Source organism: Nycticebus coucang, chromosome X, assembly GCF_027406575.1.
Source record: "Nycticebus coucang isolate mNycCou1 chromosome X, mNycCou1.pri, whole genome shotgun sequence".
In the NCBI taxonomy this organism is placed as follows: Eukaryota; Metazoa; Chordata; class Mammalia; order Primates; family Lorisidae; genus Nycticebus; species Nycticebus coucang.
The window spans coordinates 186,361,312-186,379,038 of NC_069804.1; the positions used below are offsets into that span (position 1 = coordinate 186,361,312).

General features: G+C 38.3%; 1 protein-coding gene across 1 annotated transcript in view; it reads left to right on the top strand.

Moving 5' to 3' along the window:
- Positions 1–17,727, top strand: part of BRCC3 (BRCA1/BRCA2-containing complex subunit 3) — a 117,245-nt gene that overhangs the window by 11,479 nt on the left and 88,039 nt on the right. The window contains exons 4-5 of the mRNA XM_053580756.1: positions 9,692–9,811; positions 16,112–16,199. Coding sequence (XP_053436731.1) covers positions 9,692–9,811; positions 16,112–16,199 — 208 coding nt within the window. The remainder of the gene's footprint in view (positions 1–9,691; positions 9,812–16,111; positions 16,200–17,727) is intronic.

A 17,727-nucleotide genomic window follows, 5' to 3' on the forward strand; every position in this document is an offset into this window, starting at 1 on the left:
GGGAACTGTAAGTAGTTGAATAGTACCAGAGCATAAAGCCTTTTGAGATACCATGCAGAGCTACTAATACTTGCTTTTCAACAAGTTATCATTTGGGCATCTTGTATTTATAAAAGGAAATATGAATATGAGAATAGTGCAAAGTCTCCCTTATTTGAGAAGCACTTACATTATTTGGCTTAAGTCTTCACAAGATGATAAACTAAAAAGCTGGATGCGGATAGAAGTTAGTGTAGGCTGGCATTCCAGAGGACTCAAGTGGAAATGGCCCTAGGCCTCACCCCCTTAGACGCTACCGTAGTGTCCTTTGATCTGTAGTTTAGTACTCCATTGTCCTTCATCTTGATAGCTTTCTTCCTTGAATAGAAGACTGCCTGTCTAATTGAAACAGGAGACTGATACCTTCTCACTTTTTTTACTTTGTATGTGCATGTCCCCAAACCCCAATTGAAAGACCTTGAGAATTTGGCTCAAGGTGGCACCTGCCTGCCTCCCTAAAGGCTGATACAGTGTGTCTCTCCCAATCAAGAGAAAGGATGTGTGTGAATTTATCACACTTTCCCTCTTTTTTTTTCTGCTGGATCTGGGTGGTTGGGTAAAGTCCCTGCTTGAAGAACTCCCTGTCTACCATGCAGCAGCTTTGTTCGGGGTCCTTACAGCTGGTTAGACAGCTTTCTTATTTGAAAAAATTAAGATTGCAAGGAGAATATAGAGAATAAATAAAATCTCTGCTTATTAGTTCATTGGAAATATGAGCCACTAGAAAAATTGAGAAAGAAAAAGGATCTGTATGGAAAAGGTTGAAATTAAAAAACAAAACAACATCAACAACATCAAAATAAACAAAAAAAACAACCAAACCAAAAAAAACACAACCAAAAACAAAGCAGTATGTATATGTTATTGAATATTGTCTGGGCAACACGTGGTCTTCTGGGGTATGAGATGTTAATCACAGTTCTGATACCACTGGAGGCTGCTGATTTCTCAAACCCCAGCAGGTAGACACCCTAAATCTCTTCAGCCCACCTAAAAAGCACTTTGAACTTGTAAACTTGCTGAGCAGAAGTTTTCCCAGGAAATTGCTTGTCGCTGGAATCACTACTGAAGTGGCTATCCACTTACCCTGTGTGCCAAAACTGGTCTCCCTCTGCCCCGGAGAGTTAGGGCTGCAAGGCGGCTCAGACCCCGCCCTTAGGCTACTTGGTCGCTGGGTTACCAGTTCCCACCCAATTCTAGCTCTGTGACCCTGAGGGCGGAGCTTGCCGGGGCAGATCGCTCACAATGGCTGCCTGTGACCCAGAGCCAAACACTTTTAGCTCCGTCTGGCTCAGCGGCTCAGACTGGGGCCCTAGACAAAGGCCAAAGTTCTCCGCACTCCCGCTCAAGCTCTCCCCAAGGCAGTTCAGCTGAGTGCCAAGTCCAAAGACACCAAAACAGTTCACAGGTAAGGCCTTTCTGGTTTGCAGTCTCGCTGCTACTGAACTTACAGTTGCGGGCGGGTTTAGACGGATTGAACACACGCAACCACTTGCCGGTTTTCCTCTGTTTTAGTCCTCCTCTTGGGGTCCAGAAGTCTCTCGCTGACTCCCTGTATCCTCTCGGGTGATGATAGGCAGATCCCACCAGCCAGAGATGCCTGGACTCCTATCTCTCCAGACTCACGGTGCCCAGATGCAAGGAAGCTGTTACTCGGCTGCCATCTTGCTCCGCCTCCAACTGTATTCAGTCTCCATTTTTTTAATGGCTGAATAGTTTTCTATAGTATACATATACGACAGCTTGTTAATCCATTCCTGGGTTGGTGGGCATTTAGGCTGTTTCCATATTTTGGCAATTGTAAATTGACCTACAGTAAACAATCTAGTCCAAGTGTCCTTATGATAAAAATATTTTATTCCTTCTTGGTAGATGGGACTACAGGATCAAATGGAAGGTCTAGATTGAGTTCTTTGATTGTTCTGCATACTTCCTTCCAAAAAGGTTGTATTAGTTTGCAATCCCACCAGTAGTGTAAAAGTGTTCCCTTCACTCCACATCCACACCAGCATCTGCAGTTTGGAGACATTGTGATGAAGGTCATTCTCACTAGGGTTACATGATAACTCGGGGTAGTTTGGATTTGCATTTCTCTAATAATTAGGGATGATGAGAATTTTTTCATATGTTTGTTAGCCATTCGGCTGTCTTCCTTAGAGAAGCTCTGTTCATCTTTCTTGCCCATTGATATATGAGATTGTTGGCTTTTTTCATGTGGATTAATTTGAGTTCTCTGTAGATCCTAGTTATCAAGCTTTTGTCTGATTCAAAATATGCAAAATCCTTTCCCATTGTGTAGGTTGTCTATTTGCTTTGGTTGTTGTCTCCTTAGCTGTACAGAAGCTTTTCAGTTTAATTAAGTCCCATTTGTTTATTTTTGTTGTTGTTGCAATTGCCATGACACTCTTCTTCATGAAGTCTTTCCCCAGGCCAATATCTTCCAGTGTCTTTCTTGTGTTTTCTTTGAGGATTTTTATTGTTTCATGCCATAAATTTAAGTCCTTTATCCATCTGGAATCAATTTTTGTGAATGGTGAAAGGTGTGGGTCGTTTTAGTCTTTTACATTTGGTTATCCAGTTCTCCCAGCACCATTTGTTGAATAGGGAGTCTTTCACCCAAGGTATGTTCTTGTTTGGTGTGTCAAAGATTAGGTGGTTGTAAGACGTTGGTTTCATTTCCTGGTATTCTATTTGATTCCAAATGTCTATATCTCTATTTTTGTGCCAGTACCATGCTGTCTTGACCATTATTGCTTTGTAGTACAGCCTAAAATCTGGTATAGTGATGCCCCCAGCTTTGTTTTTATTACTAAGAACTGCCTTAGCTATGCGAGATTTTTTCTGGTTCCATACAAAATGCAGAATCATTTTTTCCAAATCTTGAAAGTATGATGTTGGTATCTTAATAGGGATGGCATTGAATAGGTAGATTGCTTTAGGAAGTATAGACATTTTAACAGTGTTGATTCTTCCCATCCATGAGCATGGTATGTTCTTTCATTTGTTAATATCCTCTGCTATTTCCTTTCTTAGGATTTCATAATTTTCTTTATAGAGTTCCTTCACCTCCTTTTTTAGGTGTATTCCTAGGTATTTCATTTTCTTTGAAGCTATGGTGAAGGGAGTTGTGTCCTTAATTAGCTGCTGATCTTGACTGTTTTTGGCATATACAAAGGCTACTGACTTGTGGACGTTGATTTTATGTCCTGAGATATTACTGTATTTTTTGATTACTTCCAGGAGTCTTGTCGTTGAATCTTTGGGTTTCTCTAAGTATAATATCATATTGTCAGCAAAGAGGGAGAGTTTGACTTCCTCTGCTCCCATTTGGATGCACTTTATTTCCTTGTCTTGCCTAATTGTGTTGGCTAGAACTTCTAGCACTACGTTGAATAGTAATGGTGACAGAGGACAACCATCTCTGGTTCCAGTTCTAAGTGGAAAAGCTTTTTGTTTTACTCTATTCAGTAAAATATTAACTGTGGGTTTGTCATAGATAAACTTCCATGAGTTTCAGAAATGTGCCACGTATGCCGATACTCTTCAGTGTTCTAATTAGAAAATGATGCTGGATTTTATTGAATTCTTTTTCCGCATCTATTTAGAGGATCATATGGTCTTTGTTTTTGCTTCTGTTAATATGGTGGATAATGTTTATGGACTTGCATATGTTAAACCAGCCTTGCATCCCTGGGATGAAACCTACTTGATCATGATGTATGCCTTTTTTGATGATAAGCTGTAATCTATTGGCTAGGATTTTGTTGATAATTTTTGCATCTATATTCATTAATGAAATTGGTCTGAAGTTCTCCTTTTTAGTTGGGTCTTTTCCTGGTTTTGGTATCAGGGTTATGTTTGCTTCCTAGAATGTGTTGGGGAAGATTCCTTCTGCCTCATTTTTTTGGAATAATTTCTGTACTATGGGAATAAGCTGTTCCTTTAAGGTTTGATAGAATTCTGGTGTGACTATTCGAGGTTTTTCGATGCAGCCCTATTCATAATTGCTAAGTCATGGAAGAAACCCAAATGCCCATCGATCCACAAATGGATTAATAAATTGTGGTATATGTACACCATGGAATGCTATGCAGCCTTGAAGAAAGATGGAGACTTTACCTCTTTCATGTTTACATGGATGGAGCTGGAACATAGTCTTCTCAGTAAAGTATCTCGAGAATGGAAGAAAAAGTATGCAATGTACTCACCCCTAGTATGAAACTAATTTAGGACCTTCACATGAAAGCTATAACTCAGTTACAACCTAAGAATAGGGGGAAGGGGGAAAGGGTGGGGAGGGAGGTGGGAGGTGGGTAGAGGGACCATTGAAAGGATCGCACCTATGGTGCATCTTACAAGGGTATATGTGAGGCTTGGTAAATGTGGAATGTAAATGTCTTAGCAAAGTAGCTAAGAAAATGCCAGGAGGGCTATGTCAACTAATGTTATAAAAATGTGTCAAATGGTCTATGAACCAAGTGTATGGTGCTCCATGATCATATTGATGTACACAGCTGTGACTTAATAAAAAAAAAAAAAAAAAAGAATTCTGGTGTGAAGCCATCTGGACCAGGGCATTATTTGTTGGAATATTTGTATTGTTTCTTTAATCTCAGTGCTTGAAATTGGTCAGTTCAGGAGCTCTATTGGCTAAGTCTAGTGAGAGGGTGGGTTTCCAAATATTAATCCATTTCTTTCACATTGTCAAATTTCTGGGCATAGAGTTTCAGGTAGTATTCAGGGTGATCGCTTGCATCTCTGTGGCATCAGTTGTTATTTCCTCTTTATCATTTCTGATTGAGGTTACTAGAGATTTTACTTTTCTATTTCTAGTTAGTCTGGCTGAAGGTTTATCTATTTTATTTAGTTTTTTAAAACAAAATCTCGTTTCATTAATTTTCTGAACGTTTCTTTTGTTTTCAATTTCATTGATCTCTGATTTAATTTTGGGTATTTCTTTTCTTCTACTGGGTTTAGGCTTAGATTGTTCTTCTTTTTCCAATTCCATAAGATGGCTTGTGAGTTTGTTGATGTGCTCTCTTTCTGTTTTTCGAATGTAGGCATCTAAAGTGATAGATTTTCTTCTCAGAACTGCTTTTGCAATATCCCACAGGTTTTGGTAGCTTGTGTCTTCATTGTTGTTATACTCAAGGAAGTTAGTGAGTTCCTGTTTTATTTCTTCCTGCACCCAACTGTCATTCAGTAGAAGGTTGTTTAATTTCCATGCCTTTGTGTGGGGTTGAACATTTTTGTTGGAGTTGAGTTCCACCTTTAGTGCCTTGTTGTCTGAGAATCTACAAGGTAAAATTTCAATTCTTTTGATTCTGTTGAGGTTTTTTTTGTGTCATAGGATATGATCAATTTTGGAGAATGTTCCATGGAGCGATGAAAAGAATGTATATTCTTTATCTTTGGGATAGAGTGTTCCATATGCGTCTATCAAGCACAGTTGTTCTAGGGCAGGGGTCCTCAAACTTTTTAATCAGGGAGTCAGTTCACTGTCCCTCAGACCGTTGGAGGCCTGGACTATAGTTTAAAAAAACAAAACAAACAAACAGAAAAAAAATAGTGAACAAATTCCTATGCACACTGTACATATCTTATTTTGAAGTAAAAAAACAAACGGGAACCAAATACAATCACACCGCCTCATGTGGCCCATGGGCCGCAGGTTGAGGACCCCTGTTAGGATGTCATTTAAGTCCCTTATATCTTTGTTTAATTTCTGTTTAGAGGATCTGTCCAGCTTTGTAAGAGGAGTGTTAAAGTCCCCTGTTTTTATGGTATTATAGGATATCATATTGCTCAGACTGAGTAAAGTCTGTTTCAAGAATCTGGGAGTATTTAATTTGGTTGCATAAGTATTTAGAATTGAAACGTGTTCTTGTATTTTTCCCTTGACCAATATAAAATGACCATCTTTGTGTTTTTTGACTTTAGTTGCTTTCAATCTACATGTGTCTGAAAAGAAGATTGGAGCTCCTTTTTTCTTCTGAATTCCGTTTGCCTGAAAAATTGTCTTCCAACCTTTAACTTGGAGCTTTAATTTGTCTTTTGAAGCTGGGCGTGTTTCCTGCAGACAGAAAATGGATGGCTTGTGTTGTAATCCAGTCAGCAGATCTATTTGATTCTGTTTTTAGACTTCCTTTTGGTTATTTTCCATTTTATCAGCAGTTTCCTTCATTGTTTCCATCATTTCCTTCATTATTTTCCTCATCTGTATTCTAAATTTCATTTCTGTCATTTCTAACATTTCTTTTTAGGTGGAATCCTTTGCAGTGGCTACCTCACACTCCCTTGTGGGGGTTGCTCTGGACTGGTTTTTTATGTTGCCAGGATTTTTCTGCTGATTCTTCCTCATGAGTGTTTTCTTTTATCTGTTTCCTTGCCCTAATTTTCCTTTTACTTCTTCTTGCTCTTTAAGTTACTGTGCCTCTGGACTAGGGTTTTGAAGATTCCTTTTGGTACCGGACCAGAAGGATGAGAAGATTGAAGAGCAAAGGAAAAAAGAAAGAAAGAAAGAAAAAAAAAAAAAAACGGAAAAAAAGAGAAAGGAGAGGGAGTGGGTAAAAGGGAATATTGACAAAAAGAAGAGAGGCACAGAAAGAGTGGGACAGGAGCAATATAGGTGTACAGTAAAGTACTTTGACCCAACCTTAAAAAAACCCCAACCTCTAGCAGAGCCTGGTTGGGTGGTTCCCTTGAGGTCAGAAACTCCTTGCTAGTCTGTTTGGACACAGTACCCCACCTCCACCAAGTAGAGAAGAAAGATAAAAATGCTATAAATCAAACCAAAACAAGCAAACAGAAAACTTTACGGGATAAAATTGGTTCAAAAGCAAATAATAGGGGTAGAAACTCTAGCAAAAATGAAGTTCTAACTATTGAAAAAGGCAACAAATGATGAAGGAAAAAAAAAGAAAAGAAAAATATATAGGGAAAATATTGAAATTTAAAAAACAAACAAAAAAGCAAAAACAAAACCAAAAACAAAGCAGTATATGTATCTTGCTGAATATTGTCTGGGCAACAGGTGATCTTCTGGGGTATGAGATGTTAATCACAATGCTGATACGGCTGTTCGAGATGGAGACTGGAAGGCTCTGCTGATTTCTCAAACCCTGCAGGATGGAGATCCTGAAGCTCTCCTCAGCCTGCTTAAAAGGCACTTTACACTGCTAACCTGGGCTAAGCAGAAGCTTTCCCAGGAAAGCACTTGTCCCTGGGATCACTCCTGAAGTGGCTATCCACTTACCCAGTGTGCCAAAACCAGTCTCACTCTATGCCCCTGAGGGCTAAGGCTTTAAGGTGTCTCAGTACCTGCCTTTAGGCTGCTCAGTCGCTAATTACTAGCTCCCGCCCCATCCTTGCACTGCGACCCTGAGGATGGAGCTTGCCAGGGCATTTCTCCCACAGTGGCTCCCTGGGGCCCACAGCCGAACAGTATTAGCTCCGTCCAGCTCAGTGGCTCAGTTTGGGGCCCTCAGCAACACTTAAAGTACTCTGTACTCTTGTCCACGTTCTCCCAAGGTAGTTCAACTGAGTTCTAAGTCTAAAAAAAAACAAAACAGCTCACAGGTAAGGCCTTTCCAGTTTGCAATCTCACTGCTACTGTACTTACAGCTGCCAGTGGGATTAGACCGAACGAACACATGCAAATACTTACCAGTTCTCCCCTGCTTTTGTCCTCGTCATGGGGGTCCAGAAGTCTCACGCTGGACCCAAAGTCCCCAAAGGGATGTTTCTGGGCATATCCCACCAGCCAGAGATGCCTGGAGTCTTCTTTTCGCAGACTTACTGTGCCCAGTTGCAAGGAAGCTGTTACTCGGCCACAATCTTGCTGCCTCTTCATGCTTTTTTTATCCGTTCATAAAAGCTTTATTGATTCCCTCATTAATTCTATTTGAGCATAAGCCATGATCCCACCTGCCAGCTAAAAATTGCCATATTTCACATCCTCTCATTCCAGATCATCTCATCTGAAAATGAGCTCATCTTAATTTCTTCCTGACCCTTTCTAAACTTGTATCTCCCTTCCATTTCCCACCTAGTTTCAGTCTTGAAACTTAGAATCATCTTTGACAATTTTCTGTCCACCATCACCCATGGTCCATAAGCTATCAAATCATATAGATTCTTCCTTCTAAATAGGTCTCATAGCTGTATTTTCCATCTCTGCCATCTATTTAGTTTAGTACTTTATCATTACTTCCTGTACAGTTTATCTGCAATGATTTCTTTCCTATTCATCCTGCAAATCATGTTTTGGCATTTAAAGCCTGTACATTTTAACCTCAGCTTTCTTTCTTAGCCTAATCATCTGTCATTTTACCTCAAGCTCTATATCTAAGTCAATTGGCCAGCTTATATAGCAAACACCTTATTCACACTTTACTACTTCCATAGCTCCCAAAGCCATTTGGCACCTACAGAAAATCTGTCTCCTTTTGCCCCCATGCATAGATAGTAACCAAGGAAAAGATATATTTCATTGCTTTTTCTTTTTTTTTTTTTTTTTTTGTAGAGACAGAGTCTCACTGTACCGCCCTCGGGTAGAGTGCCGTGGCGTCACACGGCTCACAGCAACCTCTAACTCTTGGGCTTACGCGATTCTCTTGCCTCAGCCTCCCGAGCAGCTGGGACTACAGGCGCCCGCCACAACGCCCGGCTATTTTTTGGATGCAGTTTGGCCTGGGCTGGGTTTGAACCCGCCACCCTCGGCATATGGGGCCGGCACCCTACTCACTGAGCCACAGGTGCCGCCCTTCATTGCTTTTTCTATGAATATTTTTTCATAATCTAGGTGAATCCTTTCCTCTGAATTTTTATAGCATTGATTTATTCATTATTTTAGTGTAGTTTACTCTTGTGTGATACTTGCTGCTCAACCGTATCATTAGTACTTTTTTTTTTTTTGAGACAAAGTCTCACTATGTCATGCTTGGTAGAGTGCTTGTGGTATCACAGCTCACAGCAACCTCAAACTCCTGGGCTTAAGCAGTTCTCCTGCCTCAGCCTCCCAAGTAACTGGGATTACAGGCACCCACCACAACGCCCACCTATTTTTTGTTGTTGTTGTAGTTGTCATTGTTGTTTGGCAGGCCAGGGCTGGATTCAAATCTACCAGCTCTGGTATATGTGGCTGGCACCCTAGATGCTGAGTTTCAGGTGCCGAGCCCATTAGCACGTTGAACACTTAGATTGTCAGCCCTCTGATTTATGTTCCTTTGTGTGACACAGTGTCTTGGACATAGTTGTAAATCATATAGAGTAAAACCTTTGTAAGGTGACCACTCAAGGGACTGTGACAAACTGATCACATGAGGGGCATGTCCAGTCTATGAAATTTAGGTCAACTTAAGAAGTTGGTCAGCGTACAGAGGTGGTCTGCTATGGAGGTTCTGCTGTAATCAGTTGATCATTCAAAAAGTCCTTCTTGTATCTAAACATTAGTTTTTGTATTTTTGTTTCTGATATGTATATATTGAAGTTGGATGTCTTTTATTTGAAATATTCATTGTTCATGAGAAGAGTCATTTTTCTAAAATGAAGTCCTTAACCTGATATTGTAATAAAATGCAACTCTGTAATTGAAGGGAGATGTATTTCTGGAAGGAAACATAAGTAACCATTTCTGTGGATTTTCCTTTAGGGTGAAACTGTCAGAATTGTTCACATTCATTCTGTCATCATCTTGCGACGTTCTGATAAGAGGAAGGACCGAGTAGAAATTTCTCCAGAGCAGCTGTCTGCAGCCTCAACAGAGGCAGAGATATCCTTATTGGTCAATAAGAAGCTTTTATGTGCGATGGGGCTCCAGGGCCACAGTGCTTCTGTTTCCTTTAGAGTGATGGTTTCACAAATCTTCTTCCTGGTAACTCTTCCCCACTTTTCATATTTACCCCTTAGATCTAATTGTTTGATTAATCAGAATTTGTTTCTCCTTTTGAATGGCTTTTATTTGAAGAATCAGAAATTTCTGACGTTCTTGCTCCGAAATACCAGAAGATCCAGGGTCAAATACCTAATTCTTCTAATAAAAACCCACTCTACTCTCCATTCTTCTCTTCTTTATTTCTCTCTTCCTCTCCTTCCAGTTCGCCTTGTATCATTTAATTCAGGGCCACGTTGGAAGAAGAGTTGTCTTGGGCCACATATTAGAAACACAAACTCTAACAAAAGCTGAGGAGACAATAAAAAGGGATCTATGCATAATTTTCATGATACCCACCACCACATATAAGCAAAATAGTTCTCACATAATAATCCTAATTATGCAGTGGCCTATTCAGAGAGTCTTACAAAATCATCAGGCAGGTCCCAAGTTTGCAATCACTAATACAGAAAATTTACATATCTAGGTAATGAAAGGTCTTTTTTGATATTTTTATTTAAAAAGTGAAAGAAAAGTGGACAACATGAAACTAGTGGGATATTTGACATTGTAGAACTAGTGCATCAATTTCTGGTTCAATGGAAGTAGGTTGAATTCTCAGTGAGTTCTCAAGGTGCTCATCACACATATTGGTTCTAATTTTACTCTTATTGTGCTTCATTCTTGAAAATCGTAGCTCGCAAATGTAGGTGCTGCCAAAAAGCTATGACATGAATAAGGCATGATTGTGAAGTGAGGGATATTTGTCTCTGGGAAGATATGACCTATAAAAGTCCAGTAAAGGGACAGGATCAAATTTTTTTTCAAACTAAATGTCAGTTTTAGGCATTCTATTTAAAAATTGGTGGGTAACATTTATGTTGACTAAAAATGGAGTCACAAATGCACCAAAATATTGATTGTTTTCTTGGAAATCTTGAAATCTGTTTTCAAATTCTTATATCAAATTGAAAAGCAAGGCCGCATATTTTTCATGGTTCACAGTGCTGTGTAGCCAATGGGTCAAAATTGTTTGCCTTATTTTGAGTTTGCCTTAATTTCAGTTTGATTTGGAATGCCATTATGGTTGGAAACTTTGTATTAATAAGTTAGTTTTCAGCTCTCATGCAGCTAAGGCGTCAGCCACATACACCTGAGCTGGCGGGTTTGAATCCAGCCCGGGCCACCAAACAATGATGGCTGCAACCAAGAAATAGCCAGGCATTGTGGCAGGCTCCTATAGTCCCAGCTACTTGGGAGACAGAGGCAGGAGACTCACTTGAGCCCAAGAGTTGGAGGTTGCTGTGATCTGTGATGCCATGACACTCTACCCAGGGTTACAGCTTGAGGCTCTGTCTCAAAATAAATAAATAAATAAGTTGGTTTTCACCTTGAAGGTGCATATTTAAGTCTTTTAAATGAGTCGTTATATCTGCTAAAAAGGCTAACTCCATAAAGCAATTTCCTTGTAAAGTTCTGGCACAAATTTTTTGATAGCATAAACTATTTGGTAACATGTTGTAAATCATAAAATCTTTTACAACATTTGGTCTCAACTTAACCATCTTACTTCTGAAAAGTAAATGATGTTGCCATAGTCATCATCAATACTTGTAAGGAATTCCTGACATTGGTGATGATTCAATCCCTTGGTCTTTATGACATTCCTGTTTTGGTGACAGTGTGTATTATGTTATCCATTTTTAAAGCTTCTGTGCATAAATTTTCTGGATGTACTATGCAGTGATACTTCATCAAACCTGAGTTTTGGGCAGCAATGGTATCATCATCTATTAATTTTACAAGTTTCTCTCTTTACTACCATCGCTAGGGCACCATCAGTAACTACCAGATATTTTGACAATGGACAAAATCATTTTAACGTTTTTTTTTTTTTTTTACTGCTTCATATGAATCTCTGGATTTAGTTGTGTCTTTTATGGCACTAAAGAAGCCATTTCTTCAGTGACATTATATTCATATCAATACCTCTAATAGAAATGGCAAGTTGAGCTGTATTTGTGGCACCAGTACTGTCATCTATCACCAAGGCATAAAATTTAAAATTAGCAACTTTTCTCTCCAAACTTTTTTTGATAGATTTTCGAGTTTATTCAATTTGCTTGGTTATAGTCAAGTTATACAAACTGATTTTAGAAATATACCCTTTTCAGGGCAAATTAGATCTGCCATGGTTTCTATACATTGCTATAAACTCACCACCACTAAATGGTTTTGATTTTTTGCTATTAAATATGTTACCACATAACTACCTTTTACAGTGGAATCCATCTGAGTTGCAACTTTTAGAAAAAATTGTCAAGAAGACAGACTTTTTTCATTTCTGTTATTTTATCCTCATGACCCAATCCTTCACATGCATCATATTTGGGCATATAATGACTTTCAAATTATAGTGTTTGAAAACTTGGAAAAATTCCTTAAAAATTAAGCAGAGTGCTTTACAATTTACCTCGACAAAAAAGTAGTCATCTGTCCACTGCTGAACAATCTTCCTTCATAATTTTTCTTTTTGGGGGTTGTGTTTTATTTTGATATGTTGTAGAAGGCATGCTGGTGTTAAAATAATAATAGATAAGGGACTATGTTTACTTTTATTATGAAAATTAATTGACAGGATAGCCGGGTGTTGTGGGCGCCTGTAGTCACAGCTACTTGGGAGGCTGAGGCAAGCGAATCACTTAAGCCCAGAGTTGGAGGTTACTGTGAGCTGTGACACTATGGCACTCTGCCCAGGGCGATAGAGTGAGACTGTCTCCAAAAAAAATTAATTGACAGGAAAATAGCAAGGTTGGGCCCTTCCACATCTTGGCTGCCAATGGAGTCAGGACAAGGCAGAGGGCTGACCCTAACGTGTGGTGGGTGATGTGTGAGGTGCTGGCAAGGTATGGAAGTACCTTAATAATCAAATAATAATGCTTTCCTGACTTCTAAATAACATTAAATGTCTAACATGGCAATGGTAGATTGAAATATTATTGATAATCCCCGTGTTGGCAATTTCACCATGAACACATGTAACATCTGATGTTGTCATCTATGAAGTTTATGCTTGAGAATCATGCAATTGAGTTCCACAAAAAATCATGAAATGATCATAATATTTTAAGTAAGTTTACAATTTTGTGTTGGGCTATATACATAGTCATCCTTGGCTACATGTGGTCTGTGGGCCATGGTTTGGACACCCTTGATTTAATTTTTAGGCATTTTAATATCTTGGTCTCTATTCTTTGGAGAGATTCTGTTTGGAAAATTCCTCAAAAAATGCATTACTGTGAACTAAATGCAATATTAACATATTAAATATAACCAAAGAGTAGTTAAATGGGGCATTTGCTTCTTGTGATCTGGACTGTACCTCACCTATAGCAAGTTAAATTTGCATTGCTGGTTTTAGTAATTTATTTTTTTGGATTAAATTAATCTTGTAGGCAACTAAGAAGTAATTTTTAAAAATAGGTAGTATACATGTATAGTATAAGCTTTAAAGAATATAAAAAGAAACATAAAATATTTCTTTTCAACCCTGTGCACTAATTCCTCCAGGATCCCTTCCAGACATAACCATGGTTATCAGTTTTTCATGTATCCTTACAGATAAATTCTGTGCATACAGAAATACATAATTTTTTCCTTTTCAAAAGTAGTACATAAGATACTTTATGACATACAGTTTTCATCTTTTTTTCACGTAACAGTATGTGTACCTTGAATGTTTCACCTGTCCTTATGCAGATGTTAAGGTTGTTTATAATATTTTAGTCTTACAGTGCTGCAATGAATACAGCACCCTGCTCAAGCTGATGTGTTTATCCATAGGATGTATTATGAGTGTGTGTTTATCCATAGGATCAATTGCTAGAGCAAAAGTTACATGTACTTGTCGCTGTAAATGTTTTACCACTTTACCCTCTAGCAATACACAAAAATGCCTGTTCCCTATACCCTAACAAACATGCACTGTCACAGTTTTGAATTGTTGCCAATCTGATCAGCTAGAAATTGTATCTTATTTCTTGCAGGTTTGATTTTTTTTTTTTTTGAGTCTCACTTTCTCTCCCTGGGTAGAATGCCGTGCCATCATCAGTGCTCACAGCAACCTCAAATTCCTAGGCTCAAGTGATCCTCCTGCCTCACCCTCCTGAGTAGCTGAACTACAGGTTCCTGCTACAGTGCCTGCCTAACTTTTATATTTTTAGTAGAAACCAGGTCTCACTCTTGCTCAGGCTGGTATCCAACTCCTGAGCTCAAGGGATCCACCCATCTTTGTCTCCAAGAGTGCTAAGATTTCAGGTGTCAGCCACCATGTCCAGCCAGTTTCTTTCAATTTTAATTCTCATTTTTCTTATTATGAGTAAACTTGATCAGCTTTTCATTTTTATGGGTCACTTGTGTTTTCCTCTCAATTATCTGCTTGCTTCTTTTGCCTGTTTTTCTATTGATTTGCAGATCTTTTTCATTAATAACTTATAGGCACTCTAATATTAAGAAAATTAACCTTTTATGAGAAGGATAATGATTTTTCCCAGTTTACTCATGGGGTGTGTGTGTGTATTTCCCAAGCAAGTTGGCTTTTACATTTTTTTTAGATTTTAGCTTAATGGGGGGGATACATATTATTAGGTTACATAGTTTGCTTTTCTAAGGTTAGAGTCCAAATTGTAGTTGTGTCCTTCACCTAGGAAGTGTGCCATATACCTGTGCAGTGTACCTATCGGGTAGGAATTTACCCCACTCCTTCTCTCCCTTCTCCCTGAATTTCACTGAGTTTTTCTCTCATGTGAGAGAAAGTGGTTGTTAATCTACTAGTTCCAATTTAATACTGAGTACATGTGATGCTTATTTTTGCTTTTATATTTTTATAAATCTCTTATAGTGTGTTACCTTTTCCATCTTTTTTTTAACTCTTTATTTTGAAATAATTATAGATTCGTGGGAAGTTGCAAAAAAAAAAAAAAACTAACTGCTATAGTACTTGCATGTATCTACCCATGTGACAAAACAGCACAGAACCACACACATTGCACCAATGTCGGTTATACTGCAATTATTTATGATGTAACCAATTTGGATGAATTTCACTGATTGATTTCTCTCTTCATAAGGGGTTGCATTTTCCTGCTTCTGTGTATCCCTGGGAGTTTTTGATGGGATGTCAGATGTCGTGCCTTTTCTCCTTGACTGCTGGGTATTTATTTCTGTTTTCTTAGATGTATCCATGTGCTGAGTTGTGGGGTGCTGCTAAATTACTTGGAAACAACTTGATCCTTTGAATCTTGCTTTGAAGATGTGCTGCTGGGGACCAGAGTGGCTCTTAGTGTAGGATTAATTTTCCCATGCTACTGGGCAACACCCTTTTAATGCCCTGGCACATACCTTGTGAGTGAATGATGAGGTTCTCCATCCTGGATTGTGGGGACAGCCCCAGTCCCTGCCCTGCTAGAGAATTACCTTTCATTTTCTCCAGAGGGGGCTTAGAGAGTCCTTTCCCTGGCCTTGAGTAGTTCCTTCAAGTGCTTGTGCTTGAAGTGGTCTCCTGAGTACTTGAGAGGAATCTCTGCAGCTCTTCTCTCTGGTCCCCTTCCCTGCAAACTCTAGCCACAGTTATTATTTATTAAGTACTTGCTAGGTGCCAGGAACTGTACTAAGTAACTTGCATGGATTGCCTCATTTACTCTTCACTGCACTGCAAAGCTTTATTCTCCAGTCTGAAACTAAAGAAATGGGCTAAGAGAAGTTAAGTAACTTCTCTTGGTATTTGAAAATTTCAATATATATTTTTAAAGTGTTGTTTTTCAGACTTAGTTGTGTAAAAAGAATTATTATGTTTTAGTGTAAATAATTTGCAAGAAACTAATTAGCATTTTACATGATAGCAGCAGTCTTGAAAGTGACAGCATTTGAAGATTTGGATAAGCCCTTTTTTAGATAGCATAGTAGTAAGGATTTGAGTGATCAAACATTAGCTAAATTCTGTTAGGATGTAACTATACAGTAATGGAAACCATATGGATTATATTTTTTAAAAATTGACTTTAAATGGGCAGTATGAGAAATTCTGATCATCAACCTTACTTCATTGTCATTAAATTATGATGATTTTAAACTTCAGAATGCTTTATGACCCCTTATCAGCACCAAACCTTTGTTTTAAAAATTCCTTGACAGACACACAGGTTGGCTGAACTAACAGGTCGCCCCATGAGAGTTGTGGGCTGGTATCATTCCCATCCTCATATAACTGTTTGGCCTTCACATGTTGGTAAGTATTATGGGGTTGCAATGTTGTTCTCAGAAATGAATACTATGTATCATTTCCTTCTCCAATTTACATAGCTCATGTTTTTTTAAAGAAAAATTTGAATATCCATAAGCATGTCATTATTTTGATTTATTTGTTGGGTTTTAAAAGTAATGATTTATGTCATAGTGATTATTTTTACTAATAAGAGATAAAATTTCAGCACCTAAGTTTGATTTGTATTCAGGAAATCAGAAATACTGAATACTACTACTGTCCAGTATACTCCATACTAGTGAAAACTGAAAAGCTTTAAGAGTGAGATTTACAAAATTGATTTTTACGATCTCTGTTTACATATTGTCCGCCTTATGAATGGGACTCTCAAATCTACCTTTTCATCTCACTAGTCAGTATAATATAATTAAATTGATTTCTTTCTGTCTACCCCATTTTGAGAATCATAATCATATTTTGTCTCTACCTGCCTCTCCAGAAGAAATAAAATACCTTTACTTGGGGAGAATGAATTAATATTCACAAGCACTTAACTGTATGTTAATGTTTTACAAATGCTTTCACCTCTAATACTCATGGTAACCTGTGAATTAGAGATCTCCTCCCCTACCATTATATGGAGGAGTCAATAGAGGCTCAAGCAGGTTAAGAGTCAGAGCTGAGGTTGGAACACAGGTCTGCCTCCCAAGGGTTTGTTCTTTCCAGTGTGATGTGCTGTTTCTAGTCACATAGGCTTGAGTTGATAGCAAATCCCCTATTCATCTACACTGATAATGAGTGACAAAAAGTCATCAACAATCTCAGACTTTAATCAAAGATGAGTGGTAGAGTAGTAGTTCCCAGTCTTAGGGGGTGGAGTGCATTTCATCCAGCTGGGAGAGCTTTTACAAAATGTATCTGCCCCAAATTAATGTTTCTTAGATCCAGATGTACTCTAAGAACCTCTGAGTGGGTCCTAGGTAGGATATTGTTGAACAGCCCCAGTTAAATACTGATTTAGATTAAGGGAGGCAACTGACTTACCTTCTTCCAGATTCATTAAATGTTAACAGTTTGCAACATTTCCTATCTCATTAACATTTAGCAATATTTCCCGTATCATTCTCTTTCTACATATATGTATATATATATATATATGTGTATGAGTGTGATAAGTTTTTGATGAAGTGTCAATAATTTGGAGGCATGGTCCCCTTTTCCGGTAAATACTATGTTTTTAATAGCTGTGTACATTAATGCAATTATAGGGTACAATGTGCTGGTTTTATATACAATTTGAAATACTTTCATGAAATTGGTTAACATAGCCTTCACTGCATTTTCTTAGTTATTGTGTTAAGACATTTATATTCTATACTTAGTAGATTTAACATGTACACTTGTAAAATGCACCATAGGTACAGTCCCACCAATTACCCTCCCTCCACCTCCCCTTCCTTCTTTCCCCTTCATCTTGGACTGTGGTTGGGTTATATCATTCATATGGAAGTATGGGTGCTTATAAATTGGTTTCATAGTAGGGCTGAGTACA